Raw genomic sequence first — 19086 nt, forward strand, 5'->3', positions numbered from 1 at the left:
GAGATCTTAGATTTTAATCTCGTGAATGATGAATTTAATACCAAATTAAGTTATTCATTGTGTGGCTTAGTCGAACTCACTCTCTCCTTAATATAAAAATATTGATGTACTCCACAAAAAATAAAAAAATAAAAATCTCGACTACCCGTCCACTAAGTGGGTTATGTTATGTAGAATTATTATTAACCCTATTGAAGCTTGCCCAACAGACACTAATTCGTAAACATACATACATATTAGATAGATATTGTTTAGACTCGAAATTGCACCTTCGGCCTGTGCAATTAAAGGTCGTTGAGTGAACATAACTTCTAATCGTCGGATAGAAAAGTGAAGATAATTTTGTTATTGTTAAATGATAATATTAGGGTTTTTATCATAATAATTATTTGATATAAATTATCTTGACATCTTCTTAAACGAGATAAATAGGATGTGAATTATATCCCCAAGCAAGCAATACAGTTCAAATTGATTTGGGATGTCTGGTGTGTGGACATGTGGATTGGATCAATTTGGTTTTTTTTTTTTTTTTTTTGGAGAATTGGATCAGTTTGGTTTGGCAGACAGATTCAAGTGGTATGCTGCAAACTGATATTAAGTTGATATTGGAATGTTGTTTATTTGCAGACATCACTTGAAAGCTACTAATAGGGCTAGATTTTGAACTGGTTATTATCCATTTAAAATATGGTGATAATTAGTACAAATGAGTTTGAAATTCATTTAGATAGCCATCAGGATGCATGCATGGATGGGTTAAAGGTGATGAAATTACTGTGATGTGATAAGCCTAGGATTTGATGGTTTTGGGTAATGATGAGATAAGAAACCTAGGTAGGCTAGGCTTTTTTGCATGGTGATGGGTGTTGTCATATGAGTTTGAAGCGATAAGAATTGATGATGGGATTACAGTATGCATGCCGTGTGAAAGGGTATTTCGAGATTTCAAAGGGACACCTGTTGTTCCTTTTGTAAAAGTCTATCGGCATAAGGAGAATAGGGAGATATTTGCCGAAATATATTAAAGATAATATCAGTTATTGTTTTTGGGAATATATTCGGAAAAGGTCTCTATTGGATTGGCGATCAAGGAGACTTGCTGTAAATACAAAGATGCAAATAACAAAAAAGGATCCATTCAAATTAACAAACAAATTACCCTGCGTACATCTTCTCAACAACCCTGAGATTTTATCCTTCTTCCCCTTTATTCCCGCCAATACATCTTCAGTTTGGATATATAGCATTGTAAAGGCAACCGACGACATCTTCAGTTTGAATAAACATCATTAGAGTCGTAGAATCAATCGACTGAGAAGCACATTCAGTTTGGATAAACATCACTGCTTCGAGACTAACTGGTTATTTATCCAAATCTCGGTCAACAAGGATTTCCGAGTCTTTATTGGTAGAGGTCCTTATTGAACTGATTATTATCCATTTAAAATATGGAATTTTAACGAAAAGCTCGGTACTGTGCACTTTAACGAAAAAACCATATTTTTATATTAAAAAGTCAATCTTAGTACTATTTACTTTACCCTTTATTTTGTCATTATCGTTAAAATTCAAAAATTTTAAACATTTTCATTAGTTTTCTTTTTAACATATGGTGATAAAAAAAAAGGTTGTACCCAGTGCACAAGGCTCCCGCTTTACGCAGGGTCTGGGAGAGGTGAATGTCGGCTAGTTTTACCTCCATTTATGGTGATAATTAGTAAAAATTCATTTAGACAGCCATCAGGATGCATACATTGATGGGTTAAAGGTGATGGAGTTATGATGATGTGATAAGACTAGGATTTGATGGTATTGGGTAATGATGAGATAAGAAACCTAGGTGGGCTAGGCTTTTTTGCATGGTGATGGGTGTTGTCAGATAAGTTTAAAGTGATAAGAATTGATGGTGGGATTACAGTATGCATGCTGTGTGAAAGGGTACGTCGAGATTTCAAAGGGACACCTGTTGTTCCTCTTGTAAAAGTCTACCGGCATAAGGAGACTAGGGAGAATTTTTCCCAAATATATTAAAGATAATATCAGTTATTGGGAATATATTCGGAAAATGTATCTCCTGGATTGGCGATCTAGGAGACTTGCTATAAATATAAAGCTGCAAGTAATAAAAAAGGACCCCCTCAAAATCAACCTACAAATTGTCCTACTCAAAGTTTCTCAACAACCCTGAGATTTTATCTTTCTTCCCACCAACACATCTTCAGTTTGGATAAACAGTACTATGAAGCCAACCAGTGACATCTTCAGTTTGGATAAACATCATTGGAGCCGTAGAATCAGCTGACCGATGAGCATCTTCAGTTTGGATAAACAACTTTGCTTCGAGACCGACTGACTATTTATCCAAATCTCAATCAACAAGGATTTCTGAGTTATTGTTGGTAGAGGTCATCTCATCAGCCTTTTTGGCGAAGTGAGATGTTACCAGGTTACTACATTCGACACATTGAAAGACGAATTGAAATCGAACTTCGCATAACTAGCAACCTTGTCTTCAAGGCCAAGACATATTTTTTCCTTGGTTGTAGTAGCAAGATCGAGAAGTCAGCAGCGTGCCCAACGCAACATCAACACATTCTACTCCCCGGCCGAGTTGCCACGCCCCACACACAATTGAATGATGTAGTTAGCTTAATAGTTACTCGGTATGTGCGCCACGTATTCATGGTAGTTTTTAGGGTCAACAGATATATATATAGAATTTAACAACTAGATCCTTTTCCTAGGGATCCTAATGATTCCGTGATCATGACCGTTCATTGTATATCGTGCGGTCAGTTTTCGTTAGATACTATTTATATTTAATTTCAAATTTCAAATTTTGAAATGATTTATGACCGTACAATAAACGATGAACAATCACGATCACGGGAACCCTATAATCCCTTGCCGAATCCTTTTCCTTAAATATATGTGTACTAGATTTTTTTATTCATATGGTCCAATATTCTAGTTGATAGGGTATTGAGCTTCTAAACATACTATGGATTCAAAACTCCTCATTTCATAAATTATTGTAATAGTTTTAAATCATTTTCAAAATTTCCAGTTAGCTCAAAAGTCACATTCTTTATCAAACAATTTTGAAAGAAAAAAAAAAGTGATCGACAAAACATCGGTCTAGGGGAAATGACCTGTATACACACGCATCTGGGAACTATAGTTGGGACCTGAGAGTGTGATTGTCTCGTCAAGGAAGTAAATAACCTGACATGTGCTTTCAAAAAGGAGGATCATTCATTTCCTTCATTTTCTCTCACACATATTATTTTTTATCTTACTATCTTTATAAAAAAAAATTAACATAAGATGTTGATGTAGCTAAATCGTAACCGTTCAAATAGAAGGGGAAAGAAATGGAGAGATTAGTAGATGAGGGAATCTCCTTCTTCAAAGAGTCTGACTACGAGGCGAAAAGATAACACTGCATACTTCGTTTGTAGCACTTTGACATGCTGCTGGGATATCCAATTCAAAGAATGGCAGAAAATTAACTCTAGTTTTATGCTCGATTTGAGATATTCATGTTCTTAAGATTCTGGAGTTTTATCTCAGGTCGCTGTATGTCAAAAACATTCATAAACAAAACCTATATCATATAGCCTTTGTTCTTCGCCCGCCCGGATTGGCTTCCGGATCAAAAGTGTCCAGTCCTAGTCTTATTTACCGGCAGTCCCCCCGGGCAGGGCCTAGCAGTTAAAGACTTATCTTCGTGGAAAGGATAGTTCATTCGGATCAGGACCAGGAGCCAGCATTGGAAGGAAAAGGATAGGCCAAGATCGATTTCATTGCCAATTTCTGGCTACCATGCACCACGATCAATCAATGATGATAAATGTTCTTGATTAGATCTAGTTTTGTTGACAAATTCCACCCAAGAGAATAATACCAGAACACTGAAAGTTCTTGCTTAATTAGTCCAAGAAGGCATTTTGAGCGAGCCCAACCAACCGGGACCGGCTAAGACCTACAGAGACATTTCACATGACTGCAGGCTAAGCCCTACAAGCATATGTCAAACGACGCTTCACTCAGTGCGGCTTAGAAGGTTCACCATTTAATGTTGGTAATTAAGTAATTGCCAAAAAAGAGCCAACGTTAGCTATTCCAAGACCGGTAAGTACAATTAAGCACAAACCAAACCCAATTAGTATCTATCCATCCACCAGGCATGAACGACGACGCATCAAATCAGACATATGAACAGACAAGTACGTGCTTGCTAGTGCTGAAGTTACTCAAAGAAAAAGACAGGAAATTAAGCAACCACCGTGAATGACTTGACAACGACGATGTCCCTAGACGCTGCCTGCAGCTAATTTCCTACGTCTCAATTCCATTTTTTCCTTGAATCAGCATTCACCGTGCGAGTTGTCACCGATCACTCCACAACGAAAACACGTAGGTTTATGAGCACGCTTTCGTTCATGCCTGCACTCGTTATCAATGGAACCACAATGCAAACACTAACAAAGCCCTTGCCAACACTTTTTACTGTCCGTGGGAGTTGCAGAAGATACGGGCAGCTTACACTATAATGGGGACCCCCGGCATCACCACCGCAACATTCACACTCAGGAATTTCTTCTTCTTTCTTTTTTTCCAAGACCGTGTGGACAGAGAGAGTCTTGAACAACCCTTACCTCTTTCTTCTCATCTGTAAATGTGTTTGAGGGAATTAACGCACAAATAGTTAATAGTATATATATCCATACATAAGTTATCTGGATCGACCACGTACTTAAATAAAGACCCTTAATTACTAATTTGTATTCTCGATCAATCTCATCCAAATCATCAAATACTTACTACAGCGCGCTTCTTATTCACTTATTCCTTTGATTTAGTCTGGGTTGATTTGTGAGGAGGATAACAAAGGCCAGCATATGCATGCCAAACTTGAAATTAATACCCCCCCAACTAAACGAATTTTGTTGAGAATTAGAATTCTACCAGGTAAGATACCCCGGCCAAACAGACAATTAAATTACTACTCAATCAATCTTTCTATATTTCCTTATACCGAAAACTAGTTACAAACGGAGATAGCCAAATTAAGCTACAAATTCGAAATTATGAATATTCTTCCTTACACCTCACAAACCCTAAACCTAAAACAAAATCCAAAAGCATGCAAATATACCAAAGACGATCCAGATCTCACCTCGAAGCTTCAGCAGTTGGGCTGGATTCTTCCTATCCCGGGATCCTGACCCGGATCCGCGGAGGCTCCTGGCCACGGATCTGGTTCTGGCTTTGGATCGGCTTTTCATGGGAAAGAGAGCGAGAGAGAGTGAGAGTTTCATGGGTTTGGTGGGGAGAGGGGGATACAGAGACGAGGTTGGCGATAGACTATAGTAAGTAACGTAGATAGGGTTAAGGTTCGGCCAATTCTTCTCCAACATAGTAGCTTATTCATACCATGTTTTTATACAAAAAAAGGAAGGAGAAATACTCCTTGTATATTATAATTATCATTTAATTAACTAGTTTTTCCTAATTATTAGTTTATTAAATATGAACTAAATTTAAAAATCTAATTAATTCAAATAGTATGGCTATCCAAATCAAATGTCACTTAAAATGGTATGAAAATATGGTACAAAAACATGATATGAATCGTATTACTCTTAACTTTTTCATATTATTACACCCTTATATACCTTTTGTTTGTCCGAAAATACACTGTTATACACTGTCCACTGACCATGCTGCCCTTCATATAAATACATTGTGGGACCTAAAAACATGTTAAGTCTATGTGTTTGTTTCTTGTTTATTTTTTCCAATATTTTTAAGGTTTAAATGGAATGTTTGAGGGGAAGTCTAGAAAGCATTGGGAAGGTTTCAACTTTCAATAGAACAATCATGGGAACTGATTTTTGTAAAACTGTGCTTCAACCCATGCGCGCTCAACTTTGTTTATTTTTAGCTTTTGGATTGAATAAAACAACTGGATTATCATAGGACAAAAAAAAAAAACATGGATATAGAATGACAAACAGAGTCGGGGTTTAGTTATTGAATGCAACCCTAGTCATCATTGTTACGCCTAAAATAAAGGGTTTCACACGAGCTCCCATTTTGTGGTTATGCAGCGGGCTTTTGCAGCGGTTACATAAGATTCTTAATTTTCTTGGAGGCATAACTAGTGTCAAGCCATGTAAGCACTTTGATGGTCTGTTTGGATTTTCTCAGCGAGCGGCAATGGCAACTGCTGTAATTCATGCCTTAAAAAAGGAGACTGTTAAAAGCCGGTAAAATGGAGTTTAGATTTGTGATTCTGTGCTCCGGTTTGGGCTCACGAAACTAACCAAGTCTGAGGAGGAGGAGTAATATTAACATATTTGGCAGTGGAGCATGGCAAGGACAGGTAGATTGCAAACCAAGCAAGCGTAGAGCTTGCTTCTTTATTGGACACGACTCCGGTCATATCATCCACACTCGTCCTCCTTACACTGACCGGATTAAGGACTTTCTTGGCAGCTTTCTCTAAACGGAAGACAAACGACCTTTAGAGTCCAGAGCTCAATTTCTACGGATAAGGATCTTGACAACCATGAATCTCTCGACTTCGCAGTGGTTAAGCTTAAAAGAGATGTTAATGGCAGTACTAGTACTACTGATAGGTAGGAAGGTACTGAATCTTATTCGATCATGAAGAAAGATGAGCGGAAAAAAGATACAAAAATGGTTGTGTTAATATTAATGCTGAGTGCTAGCCAGAAAGTTATCGAATCATCCATGACCAAGAAGCAGTCGGAGTTTGGAGCCACAAGGCAACATGTCAAGATCAAGTTCAGAAACTTTCAACTTTTCAAAATCCCAACTGCAAATGCAAGATGTGCAAGAACTTATGTTCAAAAGAGATTAAGATTACGGACCTTACCCTGTCTCCAAGGCAGCTGAGGTGAGGGCTCAGCATCTGAAGAGAGTCTCAGTCTCCATTTGTTGTGGTTCCTGCAGTACATTATAGGCTGATGCCATTTCACGCCTGATTCCTCCAGTACATTATAGGAGGACGCCATGTCTGAGGAAATTCTTCCCTTGTATACTAACTTTTTCATGTTCTTTGACCATGCTGCCCTTCGTATAATTACACCCTTATATACCTATTTTTTATCCAAAAATACACTGTTATACACTGTCCTTTGACCATGCTGCCCTTCATATAAATACATTGTGGGTCCCAAAAACATGTTAGTCTATGGCTTAGTTAAGCATCGCACAAAATGCTTCACAAAATTTTTATTCAACTCACTTCAAGTCAAGCCAATTCAATTTAGAGCAACTCCACCCTTAAAAATTGAGTTGGCCCAAAGTCTCTTTAATCGACCCAAATGAATAGTAATTGACTTCAATAAACAATAATTAGCCAAATGCATTTCAACTCCTTAAAAATGAGCTAGCCCAAGGTCTAGTCAATTCGTATTAAAATATATATTTTAAATAATAAAAATAATTATATTTTTAATTTTGGATTGGATTTTTAACCAATCTTGTCATGTCACGTGTTATTATCCGAAAGTACTATTTTTGTGGATAGATTTTCGATCAGATTTTAAACCAATCACATCGCGAAATTTTAACTAATCTTGTCATGCCACGTGTCATTATCCAAAAGTATTATTTTTGTGGATAGATTTACAATAAGATTTTGAATCAATCTTGTCGTAGATTTTTAACCAATCTTGTCATGCCACGTGTTATAATCCGAAAGTACTATTTTTGTGGATAGCTTTCAGATAAGATTTTGAGCCAATCTCATCGCAGATTTTTAACCAATCTTGTCATGCAATGTGTCATTATCTGAAAGCACTATTTTTGTAGATAGATTTTCGATAATATTTTGAACAAATCTCGTTACGCCACGTGTCACTATCTGTTTATAATCCTTTATAATAGATTCGATAAAATTTTCAACCAATCACGTAGTCTCACGTGACATTATCCACAACCTCATTCTTTCTTTTTTTTGTTCATATAAACCCCACATTCATCCTAATTCATACACTAAACTCAAACTAGTTCATATTCTTTCTTCATCGTTTTTAAATCTTGAGTTTTTGCAGTGTGTTCTTCAAGAAGATTGTATGAAATCGATGAACAACAGCGCACCCCCAAATGGTCAACCTTTCTTGCTGAAACCATGGCCAGAGCAAAATATTCTACCTAAAACCATCACAAACTCAACCATTTTTTCTTTTTTCTACCTTCGATAACTTCAGAAACCTCCTCCATTCTGATTTATGTCCTCCATTCCTCTCCCGCCCCATTTCCAGATGGCGACTCCGACGAAGAAAGAGGGTCTCCTATCTATTGTGAGATCGGTCTCCACCGTTTCCACCAAGAGACAGGTACGAATTTTCCAAGCTGAAATTCCATCTGTTCTTGATACTTTGGGTGAGCGACTCGTTCTTTAAATCTCTTTCTTTTTACTCCTCCGACTCACACACGCACACAAAAAACCACATGCATAAACTTGGATGTTCAAACAAAAGTTGGATGAATACGACATGGGACGATATTTAAGGATGCTTTTACATCTAGTAAGATTTGCCGCGCAAACAACCAAAAATTACGATTTTTGGGTTGGTTCTTATTGGATCTGGTCGAGGACGGTTGGGCTTGATAGTTAATCGATCATTAATCACCTCTTAATCATCTATTAAGGGCGGGGATGTTTTTGTAATTTCAGATATTTAAATACTATAAACAGGAAAATAAATAAATATGTGATGAGGGGATCCATCAATGTTTGTTTACATTTGGTAAAATTTGTAAAATTTTGGGGTTTCACTTCCGTGTTATGGAGAAATTGTTTTTGTGTGCCAAAAATACAGTTAAGTACACCAAATTTCATAACATCATTAGTTAAAAAATTTCATTTTTAAAATTTTAATCAATTGTATTGTTATACTAAATTTATGTGCCTTATTTGGATATCATCATTTTACTAAATTGACAAATATGGCCAAGGGCATAACCGAAAGAGTTGCTGTGTGGTGGGACTATTTAACCAGACAGTGTTTATTAATTTTATTTTCTATTTTGCTAATTAAATTAAGGGAACTTTCACAAAAAACTTCTGGTACTGTTTACTTTAACAAAAAACCATATTTTTACACTAAAAAGTCAATCATAGTACTATTCCTTCAGTCCGTTGAGGTTTCAGTAAAGGCTTTAATTACGATATCATCAGTAGCTCTACCTGCATCTCCAAGTGCATCGACATGAGTTTTGTTATGCGCTCATCACCCACACTTGGTCGAAACTACAAACGGAGATGCAGTTTGGAAGGTAAATCTTCATCTTTATCTTTTGTTATTTGAAAAAAAAGAAGAAGGTGTTTTTCATTATGTTGCTTGGTTTAGCAGGTTTTTCTGTATCTCCTTTCTAATCTGAAAGCACTTGGCCCAAAAAAAATATAATAAGGCAATTGTTTCTCTTCTTTTTTAAAAAAAATTAAAAATGGAAACACAAGAACGGATTTAAGAAGCAAGTTATTTTATGAACAAACTTGAAGTTCATAGAAACCTATTTTCTTCTTGTTGTTGGGAAGGAATTAGTTATGAGGGGTAAGACCTTCAATAGGTCTTGGATGATTACATGTCAACCAGCATTCCTGCTGAACTTGACGATTAAGAAAACCAAGGTACTTGAAGATTACTTCTCTTCCAAGTTCCATGCAAGGCTCATAAAATTCTTGAAACTTATAAGGGAATTGCGTCAATAAAGTTTTTGGTTATGTTTACACTACAAGAAAAGTGGGCTAAGAACACAATTGATCTGTGTCCTTTTCATTTTCATTGAGCACCAATACATATCTGTGCGTTTTGAGTATCATTGAACACAAAACTATTTTATATGTGCCCTCTAAGCAAAAGGAACACCGGCGTGTGCCAAAAATGAAGTGTATTTGTGCCTACTTGCATGTGTCACCCTTAAATGTCAGAAATGAGATTTGTTTATTAATTTACTAAAGCACAATAAAAGTTTTCGTGCTCTCCAATGTAATATATTTAAATTAAAAGTAGGCCTTCATGTCCTTTGGTTTTACTTTTTCCCATTCTCAATTCTTTACATTTAGTTCACGCCTTTCCTCTCTCTCTCTCTCTCTCTCTCTCTTCTCTTAGAGCTGGTTTAGTATTGCTGTGCTTTGAAAAAAAACTGCTTGAGAATAAGCGGCTGTGAAATAAATCAGCAAAGTGTTTAGTAAATTTTTTTGTAAAAGTGATTTTGGAAAAAAAAAGCAGTCTAATAGTGGGTCTTTTCATTAAAGAAGCACTGTAGCTCTGTGTGCTTTGAAAAAAAAGCCAGTTTTCCAAAGCTGCAAATAACAGCTTCAGTTTTTTCCTTTGATTTCAGCTTATTCTCACAGCAGCTTCCAAAATAAGCCTTTTTTTTTCAGTTTACCAAACACCTAAAACACTCACAACTTTTTTTCATGGGTGTTTTTTTTTTAATCACCTCACTCCCAAACTAGTCTTAAACTTAACTCCCTGTCCTCCGGACCTCCTCAGCAATCTTCCTCTCTCCCCCATTCGCTCTCTCCCTCCTCTTTCACGCAACAAAGCCTCTGTTCACCCGTCACCAACGACCGTCTAATTATACCTCCAGAATCCTCTTGTCGTCCTCTTTCCAACTCCCAAGTTTGTTTCTCCAAATTCTTAGCCGAATTTCCTCAATTTCAGATCTAAGCAACGGAGATCGTGGGCTTTCCTGCCAATTTCCGGCAAAGGCTGCCGGAATTGGACCTCGATGCAAGAGGTAAAAATGATCTCTCTTTCCCCCTCTCTCATCTATCCTTCTCCCTACTTTCATCTTCTGCTCTGCCTCCCTCGGACTCTCTTTCTCTCACCTCTATCTCTCTCTCCGACTCCCTTTCTCTCTCTACCTTCCCAGATTCGGTCCGTCTCTCTTCCTTTTCCCGATCTGGTGGTTTTTGATGAACCAATCCAAAGCATAACTCCCAGATTCGGTCCATCTTTATTTTCTACTTTCCCAAATCCTAGATTCGGTCTCTCTCTAATTCTCTCTTATTTGATTTGATTTTCAAAAAATATATAGATCTATTTGATTTTCTTTCCTACTATTGTCTTCTTCAAGCTACATTGATCCGGATTTGATGAAGGAGAATCTTCGAGTCAGAAAGATGTGGGCAAGCAAAAAAGGAGGGCCACCGGAGGCCACCCTAGAAACCACCATTGACATCTTCACCATCGAGGTAAATTCTCCTTTTTCCCAAACTTTCCCTTCAATTTTCTTTCACTTTCTCAGTAACCAAACGGACAATTCAATCCATAAAGTTTGTATCTTTGACATTATTTGTGTTTTCAAATCGTTAAAAATAGTAGCTTTATTACAAACGTTCGCCGAGGACTTGCAAGAACTTCATGGGGCTCGCTCGCAGAGGATATTACTCATCCAGGTTTCATATTTTCTGCTTTTGTAGTGTATATAATTATTATATATATATATATATATATATATATATATATATATATATATATTACTGACGGTTAAATTGGAATTGGGGTAGGATTTCATAGGGCAAGGTGGTGATCCCACTGGGGCAGGAAAGGGTGGCGAATCCATTTATGGGTGAAAAAAAATTCCCTTGAATTTCCCATAATGTATTGAAATTTGCCTTTTTTTTTTACCCCCGATTTTAATTAGATTTGAGAACCATAGTGAAGAACTTGTTTTGTATAATGGGTTTTAGGGGAAAGTTTGAGGACGAGATAAAACAAGAGTTGAAGCATATTGGAGCTGGCATCTTATCGATGGCGAATGCTGGTCCAAATACAAATGGAAGCCAGTTCTTTTTCATGTTGGCACCGTGCCCATCATTGGATGGTATGCTAACTTTTACCCAGTAATGTTAAGACTCTTTTTTACAACGTTGTACCAAATCTCTCATTCTTATTCCCATGTGCATGTCCATGTGTAGACCTTTTTGTAGCTTTCTAAGTTTGGGTTTTTCTTGATGTGTGCTTACGTGGTTTGGGATTACTTTCCTTTGCAAGCCTGGGTATTATATAAAGCTTTGCGCTTTTAGATTAAGGTAAAGTTTGATTATATCTTATAGTTAATTCTGATGCCCATCGCAAGGTGTATAATTTTTTTCCATTACACTTCTGTGTTCTATCTATTAAACTCCAGACCAACTACTAATCTCCTAAGTTCTTTAAATTCGGGTTTATCATATGTTGTAGGAAATGGCATATTTTGAGATATTCTGCATCTTTCTTTCTTTAGTTATTTACATTTGAAAGAGTGAGAATTATATTATAGGGACTTTGGATTCTATTTTTATGTCCTAATTTGTGTGAGGATTGCTTGCCATCCATATAAGAATGTTATTAAAGTGTCAGGCAAAAGTCTTTATGTTTGAATCACAAACAAGTGCGTGTATACATAGCAGAATTACACCAATTAATCTGTGGGAGGAAGGATATACAACAGCTCATGAGATAAAAGATAAAGAATCATAATTTGAAAATTTGGAAGCCACTACATACTCATTTCTTGTTGCTCTGTGTAAATTTTGAAGGGTCTGACACTGAGGCACTCAAGCAACATTTTGGAAAGAAAATCTTGGAACTAGAAGATGAGAAAAGAACTGTGCAGGTTCACTTAAAACCTTAATATTTGATGTTCTTATTCTTGAGAGAACCGATATTCACTTAAACCTTTGTAATTTTAGTTTTATTTTAGTTGGGGATAGAATATGTAAAATTATAGTTGTTTTTATATATAATGGTTGTGAATATCTTTGTAAATTGTAATATTATAGATGCTTGTGGTTGTGGGCTGTTTTAATTTTATGAAAAAATAATTTTTTGTTTAGCCTCAAATCTCAATTTGTAGGTGATTTGGGTTTTTAAATATTTTTTTAAATAGTTGACATATTGGGCACAATAACAATAAATGTGCTAACATGGGTGGTAGCAGTCACTTGACAACTTTGTCAGAATTGGGCACAAAAGGACCTTTATTTGTGCTTACACTTTTCAACACAGCATACCTTATTGTGCCATTTGACAAATGGTGACGCCCATAGAGGGCACAGACAATATTTTAGTTGCTGCATTGTTGCTATTGGTCTATGGGCACAATTGTTGGTGCTTTTTGGCCTCAAAGGGCACAGATCATTTATTGTGCACAGTGGTCATTTTTATTGTGGTGTTAACGAGTCGTGACGGTTATGTTTCCTTTCCCTCATTTACTGGTAAAAACTATCCGCTCATATTGATTTTTTATGCCTTCCTACGCTAATTTTCATCTATTGTGGCATAGTGAAATCACGTACGATAGCATTCTTAGCTGATTGGATTCGTCTCTTGCTTTTCAGAGGCTACAAAAATATATGCATGCACGTAATTTTGACATCATGAGCATCATTTTGGCTGATTTGGAGAATTTGTTCAAGGTAAACCAACTATTTCTTTCTTTTTTTGTTCATTTTAGTGGATGGATTTAATCTTTGTTCATTAAGAATCACGAGATGGATAGAGATAGATCGATTTTTTGCTTTAGTACATCTTGCATTGGTGATTGTTGCTCTATCAGTTGATAAAATCTCCATACAAACTGCAGTCAAGCAAAAAACGTGTTCCAAAGATGCATGAACTTGAAGTATACTATTGTTTGTGACATTCACACATACATTGGGATCAAAAGTAAACAAAAACCACAAATCAAATAGCTTTCAATTTGGGAACCATGGTCCATGTAATTTCAATCCATTCATTTACTGTGATAACAATCCTACGATCTACCGCAAATCCTACTTTTATTTATCCTAATATTAAATCCTATAATCTACCCCAAATCCTACTTTTATTTAACCTAATTTCAAACCTACACTTGAAAATCCAAGTGTCTCATATCTAGTAGTCACTATACTCTATCAGATTGTACACTAAATCTGTTAAGTATTCCTTGACAAATAAAGTTTATGTGCCACTTTCAGCCGCTTTGTTCCTTTCATTATGTGAACTGCTACATAATAGAATCTTAAATCTTTACAGTCATCTGAATCATAAAATCTTGGTGATTCTTCAACCATTTGTAATCTTCTGGACTTAAAAACCTTCTCAAGTTCACTTTTGCCTGTAAATGTCACAATTCGAAGATAAAAGTGTCCTTGGAGATAAGCCAACGCATGACCCATTTAGAGAGAGACTTTCGTGCAATCCTTCATTCACTATAAACAGTCAAAATAAAAATATTTTCTTTTTATTTTTTAACATACGTACATAACCAATATAGTATTACTTGCCAAGAATCATCCTCAAGGATAATATTTCCATTATCCTTTCGGTCAAGGTCAGCAGGTTACACCAAAAATAAAGCAAACCACCAAATCTAAGAGCACCAAATTTTTTATAAGCATCAGTGAAGTTTAGATTTGAAGAGTCCTAATACCTTTTGAAGTAATCTTTAGGTTTAAAAAATAACATATATCATTTAAATATAAGACAACCATGATGTTATAATTAACAATAAAATATGAGATTTGTTATGTTACCTCTAAACGGAGGACCATAATCTGGATTGTCCAACGCAACAATAAACAAAGTATGAAGGCATCTTCTTTTGCTTGAACCAATTCGACTGCTATTGGGACTTCCTCGAATTGATGGTTATTAGTTCGTCTATCCTTATAAATACATTTTTTCATATAAAGAGCCGAGATGCGTTATACCACTGCCCATCAGTTGAAAAAATGTATCTTCTTTTGGGTTATAACGCATCTCGGCTCTTTATATGAAAAAATGTATTATAAGGATAGACAAACTGATAACCATCAGTTGGAGGTAGGCTCAATATCAGTCGAATTGGTTCAAGCATAAGAAGATGCCCTTCATGCTTTGTTTATTGTTGTGTTGGACGATCCGGATTTCGATCCTCCGTTTGGAGGTAACATAACAAATTTAATATTTTACTGTTAATTATAACATCATCATTGTCTTATATTTAAATGATATATATATATATATATATATACATATATGTTTTTTTTTTTTTGAAACCTAAACAATAGCTGAGATTACTTCAGAAGCTACTAACACTCCTCAAATCTACAGTTTCATTGATGCTTATAAAAAAATTGGTGCTCTTACGTTGAGTGGTTTGGAGGACAAAGCTTTATTTTTGGTTTACCCTGCTGACCTTGACCTAAAGGATAATGGAAATATTATCCTTGAGGATGATTCTCTGTAAGTAAATACTATATTGGTTATGTATGTTAAAAAATAAAAAGAAATTATTTTCTTTTTGACTGTTTACGTGAATGTAGGATTGCACGAGAGTCTCTCCCTTTATGTGTTGTCTTATCTCCAAGGACACTTTTATCTTCGAATTGTGATATTTACAGGAAAAAGTGAACTTGAGAAGGTTTTTTTAAGTCCGAAAGATTACAAATGGTTGAAGAATCACCAAGATTTTATGATTAAGATGACTGCAAAGATTTAAGATTGTATTATGTAGCAATTCACACAATGAAAGGAACAAAGCGGCTAAAAGTGGCACGTAAACTATATTTGTCAAGGATTACAACAGATTTTGTCTACAATCTGATAGAGTATAATGACTATTAGATATGAGACACTAGGATTTTAAAGTGTAGGTTTGAAATTAGCTAGGTTAAATAAAAGTAGGATTTGGGATAGATTATAGGATTTAATATAAGGATAAATAAAAGTAGGATTTGCGGTAGATTGTAGGATTGTTATCACAGTGAATGAATGGATTGAAATTACATGAAACCATAGTTCCCAAATTGAAAGCCATTTGATTTGTGGATTTTGTTTGCTTTTGATCCAAATGAATGTCATCTGTTCTGTGTTTTTTCCAGTGAGTGCACGTTTTAATGTGGTGTCTGGGCTTAAGGGATTAACTAAACATGTTTTGAGTAATTGTGCATAATGTCGAATCATCAATAACTGCTTTAGTCATTTTAAGTGAGAGGAGGCTGATATATATTTGATTGTTTCTATGCAACGATGGCTGTAACAACCCACGACATCGTACCACTTGAATGTTTCTCATAATCCTCTTTGACATCATGGACACCGTTGTTTGTGACTCCTTTTACCACGATGTCCCCCTGCCTTCTTCAGGTAACCCCAATCCCTATCTTTTTCTGTTTTCTTCAATTGTGTTGTGTTCTCTTGTTAATTCAATTGGGTTGTATTATAATCAAGAAAAGGAGAGCAATTTATCAACTTTCACTGGTTTTATGGAAATTGAAATTTTTGATGTCATGCAATGTTGTACTTAATATTCAGCTAATAACAAGTGGGATTCTGTGTGCAGAATGTCTTTTGAAGAATAAATCAAATGCAAGCACCTGACTGCGTGAACGATTCGATAAGGGAGTTAGTGATGAGGTACACTTGTACTTGGTGATGTAAAATTATGTTTACTAGGACTGCTAAGTGAATCCAATGTGATATCAGTGCATGTTTTTCATCTTTCAGTCAACAACTGTGAACAGAGTTTTAAGATTCAGTTGGTAGTTTGGCTTCTGAGAAGCTTTTGTGAAAATAAATGTTAGAACTCAAGTTAAAGTGTATAGTTTTGTTCAATTTGAAAGGAATTGAACCAAAATTGGACATTTTAAGTATGTATTTTTTGTCCCAGGTATAGCATGTCAATTTGTGTATCACAAAATTATTTTTACCCCAGGTGGAGCTAGCAAGAACATTCTTTAACGATGGAAGGCCTCTAGATTTGGAAGGTTGTTTCTTACTACTTCCGAGCCATGTCAGTGGTCATTTTTGTATGTCAAATACTGCATCACTCGTTAGTTTTTACTTTATTCTTAGCTGTTAGAATGTACTTGAGAATGACTTTTCATTTTGCTTCGTTTTTTCTGCTAATAATCTTGTGTAAACTGTTATTTTTCTTGCTGTATGAAGTTTGGCACTGATAGTGAAGAACAATGGTTTACGAACTGTGGGGTTCTAGTCTGTGAAAACCTTTTGCAGCATAAACTGTTAGCCATTGAAATCTCAATATATCAATATTTTCATGACTCTCAAGTACGTGGTGAATGTGAAACAGTATCCTGTGTTTAATCCGCATTTTTGGGGAACGGTTCAACTTGCAATCACAGTCTTCTGTTAGAGTTAATCATTTGTTTCAAATTCGAAAAGAGCAGGGAAAACGATATACTATTGTAAAATGCTGGTGGTCAAGATTGCAACATGGTATATATCCTGTTGAATGGTCACAACTGCTACGTATGACATAGTTTTTATTATGAATTACATTATCTTGCAAAATGTAGATACGTTGTGCTGATTCCAAAACCATTACCACAGGAATTGTTACTTTCTTATTATCTCCTTTGTTACGTTTGAAATCTTCATCACAAATTGCTTCTGAATGACTTCCAAAATATTGTCAGTTGTATTGATTGGAGAGACTAAAGAACTGAAGTCTCTGCTTTCACATGATTACATTCTCATACAATTTGCTTTTATCTATATGCGCTCTTTCTTTCTGGAATCTGAATCTTACAGGAAAGTATTTCATTTAACTTTGCAGGCCTGAAAATATGAACAGGGAAAGGATACTCCTATGTTAAAGGTGTTAAAGAATTGCTTGATGTATTAAAACATAACAACTACGAGAGATGCATGCCTTCACAAACTATCCCATCTGATGAGATGAAAATTCTACAATCTTTTTCTTTTAAGCGAAGCAATTCATCGTTTTTTAGGAATCCCTTCTTTTCTGAATAGGTCGTACCCAGTGCACAAGGCTCCCGCTTTACGCAGGGTCTGGGAGAGGTGAATGTCGGCTAGCCTTACCCCCATTTATGGAGAGGCTGCTCCCAAGTCTCGAACCCGAGACCTACTGCTAATCTAGTTCTATACCCTTGAGAGCATAATGTCATTTGAAATCTGCTCCTTTGAACATTAGTTCTTGCACATCCTGCATTTGCAGTTGGATTCTGAAAAGTTGAAAGTAGAGGTCAATATTTATGCTTCTGAACTTGATCTTGACATGTTGCCTTGTGGCTCCATACTCCGACTGCTTCTTGGTCGTGGATGATTCGATAACTTTCTGGCTCGCACTCAAGACTAATCATTTTTGTATCTTTTTTCCCCTCATCTTTCTTCATGATCGAATAAGATTCAGTAGCTTCCTACCTATCAGTAGTACTAGTACTGCCATTAACATCTCCTTTAAGCTTAACCACTGCGAAGCCGAGAGATTCTTGGTTGTCAAGATCCTTATATATATCTGTAGAAATTGAGCTCTGGACTCTAAAGGTCGGTTGTCTTCCATTTAGAGAAAGCTGCCAAGAAAGTCCTTAATCCGGTCAGTGTAAGGAGGACGAGCGTCGATGATATGACCTGTGTCCAATAAAGAAGCAAGCTCTACTTGCTTGGTTTGCAATCTACCTGTCCTTGCCAAGCTCCACTGCAAAATATGTGAGGAGAACTCCTCCTCCAAAGACTTGGTTAGTTTCGTGAGCCCAAACCGGAGCACAGAATCACAAATCTGAACTCCATTTTACCGGCTTTTAACAGTCTCCTTTGTTGGGCATGAATTACAGCAGTTGCCATTGCCACCTGAGAAAATCCATCAAAGTGCTTACATGGCTTGACACTTGTTATGCCTCCAAGAAAATTCTATTCAAAGTTGAAACCTTCCCAATGCTTTCTAGACTTCCCCTCAAATGTTCCATTTAACCCTTAAAAATATTGGAAAAAATAAACTAGAAACAAACACATAAAGCAGTAGCCATCATTTTAGTTCTAACTCCGCGTAAACACAACAAGAGCGACAATCACATAATCAATCTAATAGACACAATCCAGTGGTAAGGGTGGAGCATACTGAATTTATTCATGATATCCTCTAGAAGTGGCATTTCAGACGGCCCATGCACCCTCCTTTTTCATGTCAAACTCTGCATGTTGGAGAAGTTAATACCTTTATGATTATGTTGTTTAATTTCTAAGATATTTTAATTAGGGTTTTCTTACTTAATAGACCCAAACTTGGCTTGCCAAACTGTGCTTCATAGGTTATAGGCAT

The 19086-nt window shown here is 36.1% G+C and overlaps 1 protein-coding gene and 2 long non-coding RNA genes across 13 annotated transcripts; 2 read left to right on the forward strand and 1 right to left on the reverse strand.

The window, feature by feature from the left end:
* Positions 1 to 1619: 1619 nt before the first annotated feature.
* LOC126594138 (uncharacterized) lies at positions 1620 to 18194 on the forward strand. Its single transcript, XR_007613157.1, has 2 exons — positions 1620 to 1678; positions 17829 to 18194. It is a non-coding gene; the product is annotated as an uncharacterized LOC126594138 (long non-coding RNA).
* LOC126594132 (uncharacterized) lies at positions 4092 to 5423 on the reverse strand. The gene is made up of 2 exons (XR_007613152.1): positions 5186 to 5423; positions 4092 to 4678 (listed from the first exon to the last, which is right to left on the reverse strand). It is a non-coding gene; the product is annotated as an uncharacterized LOC126594132 (long non-coding RNA).
* Positions 8011 to 17761, forward strand: LOC126594122 (peptidyl-prolyl cis-trans isomerase-like 3). Of its 11 annotated transcripts, XR_007613137.1 has the most exons (10): positions 8127 to 8378; positions 9227 to 9321; positions 11131 to 11248; positions 11379 to 11452; positions 11747 to 11880; positions 12578 to 12654; positions 13379 to 13456; positions 16348 to 16421; positions 16720 to 16771; positions 17584 to 17761. XR_007613137.1 is itself a non-coding variant. In XM_050260340.1 (8 exons), the coding sequence occupies exons 1-8, from the start codon at positions 8271 to 8273 to the stop codon at positions 16357 to 16359; spliced, it is 696 nt and encodes a 231-aa protein (XP_050116297.1). In that variant the 5' UTR covers positions 8028 to 8270; the 3' UTR covers positions 16360 to 16657. The 11 variants fall into 11 exon arrangements, 1 of the variants encoding a protein (XP_050116297.1); XR_007613138.1 differs by lacking the exon at positions 17584 to 17761 and having other exon boundaries at positions 8027 to 8378; positions 16675 to 16987; XR_007613136.1 differs by lacking the exon at positions 17584 to 17761 and having other exon boundaries at positions 8029 to 8378; positions 16720 to 16987.
* Positions 18195 to 19086: the final 892 nt, after the last annotated feature.

This window comes from Malus sylvestris, chromosome 12 (genome assembly GCF_916048215.2).
Source record: "Malus sylvestris chromosome 12, drMalSylv7.2, whole genome shotgun sequence".
NCBI classification, from domain to species: domain Eukaryota; kingdom Viridiplantae; phylum Streptophyta; class Magnoliopsida; order Rosales; family Rosaceae; genus Malus; species Malus sylvestris.

Coding starts and splice junctions, on each gene's coding strand:
- LOC126594122 (XM_050260340.1), top strand. CDS start 8,271: ATGTCCTCCATTCCTCTCCCGCCCCATTTCCAGATGGCGACTCCGACG. Junction 9,322..11,130: donor ACGGAGATGCAGTTTGGAAG/GTAAATCTTCAT, acceptor GTCTTCTTCAAG/CTACATTGATCCGGATTTGA. Junction 11,881..12,577: donor ACCGTGCCCATCATTGGATG/GTATGCTAACTT, acceptor TAAATTTTGAAG/GGTCTGACACTGAGGCACTC.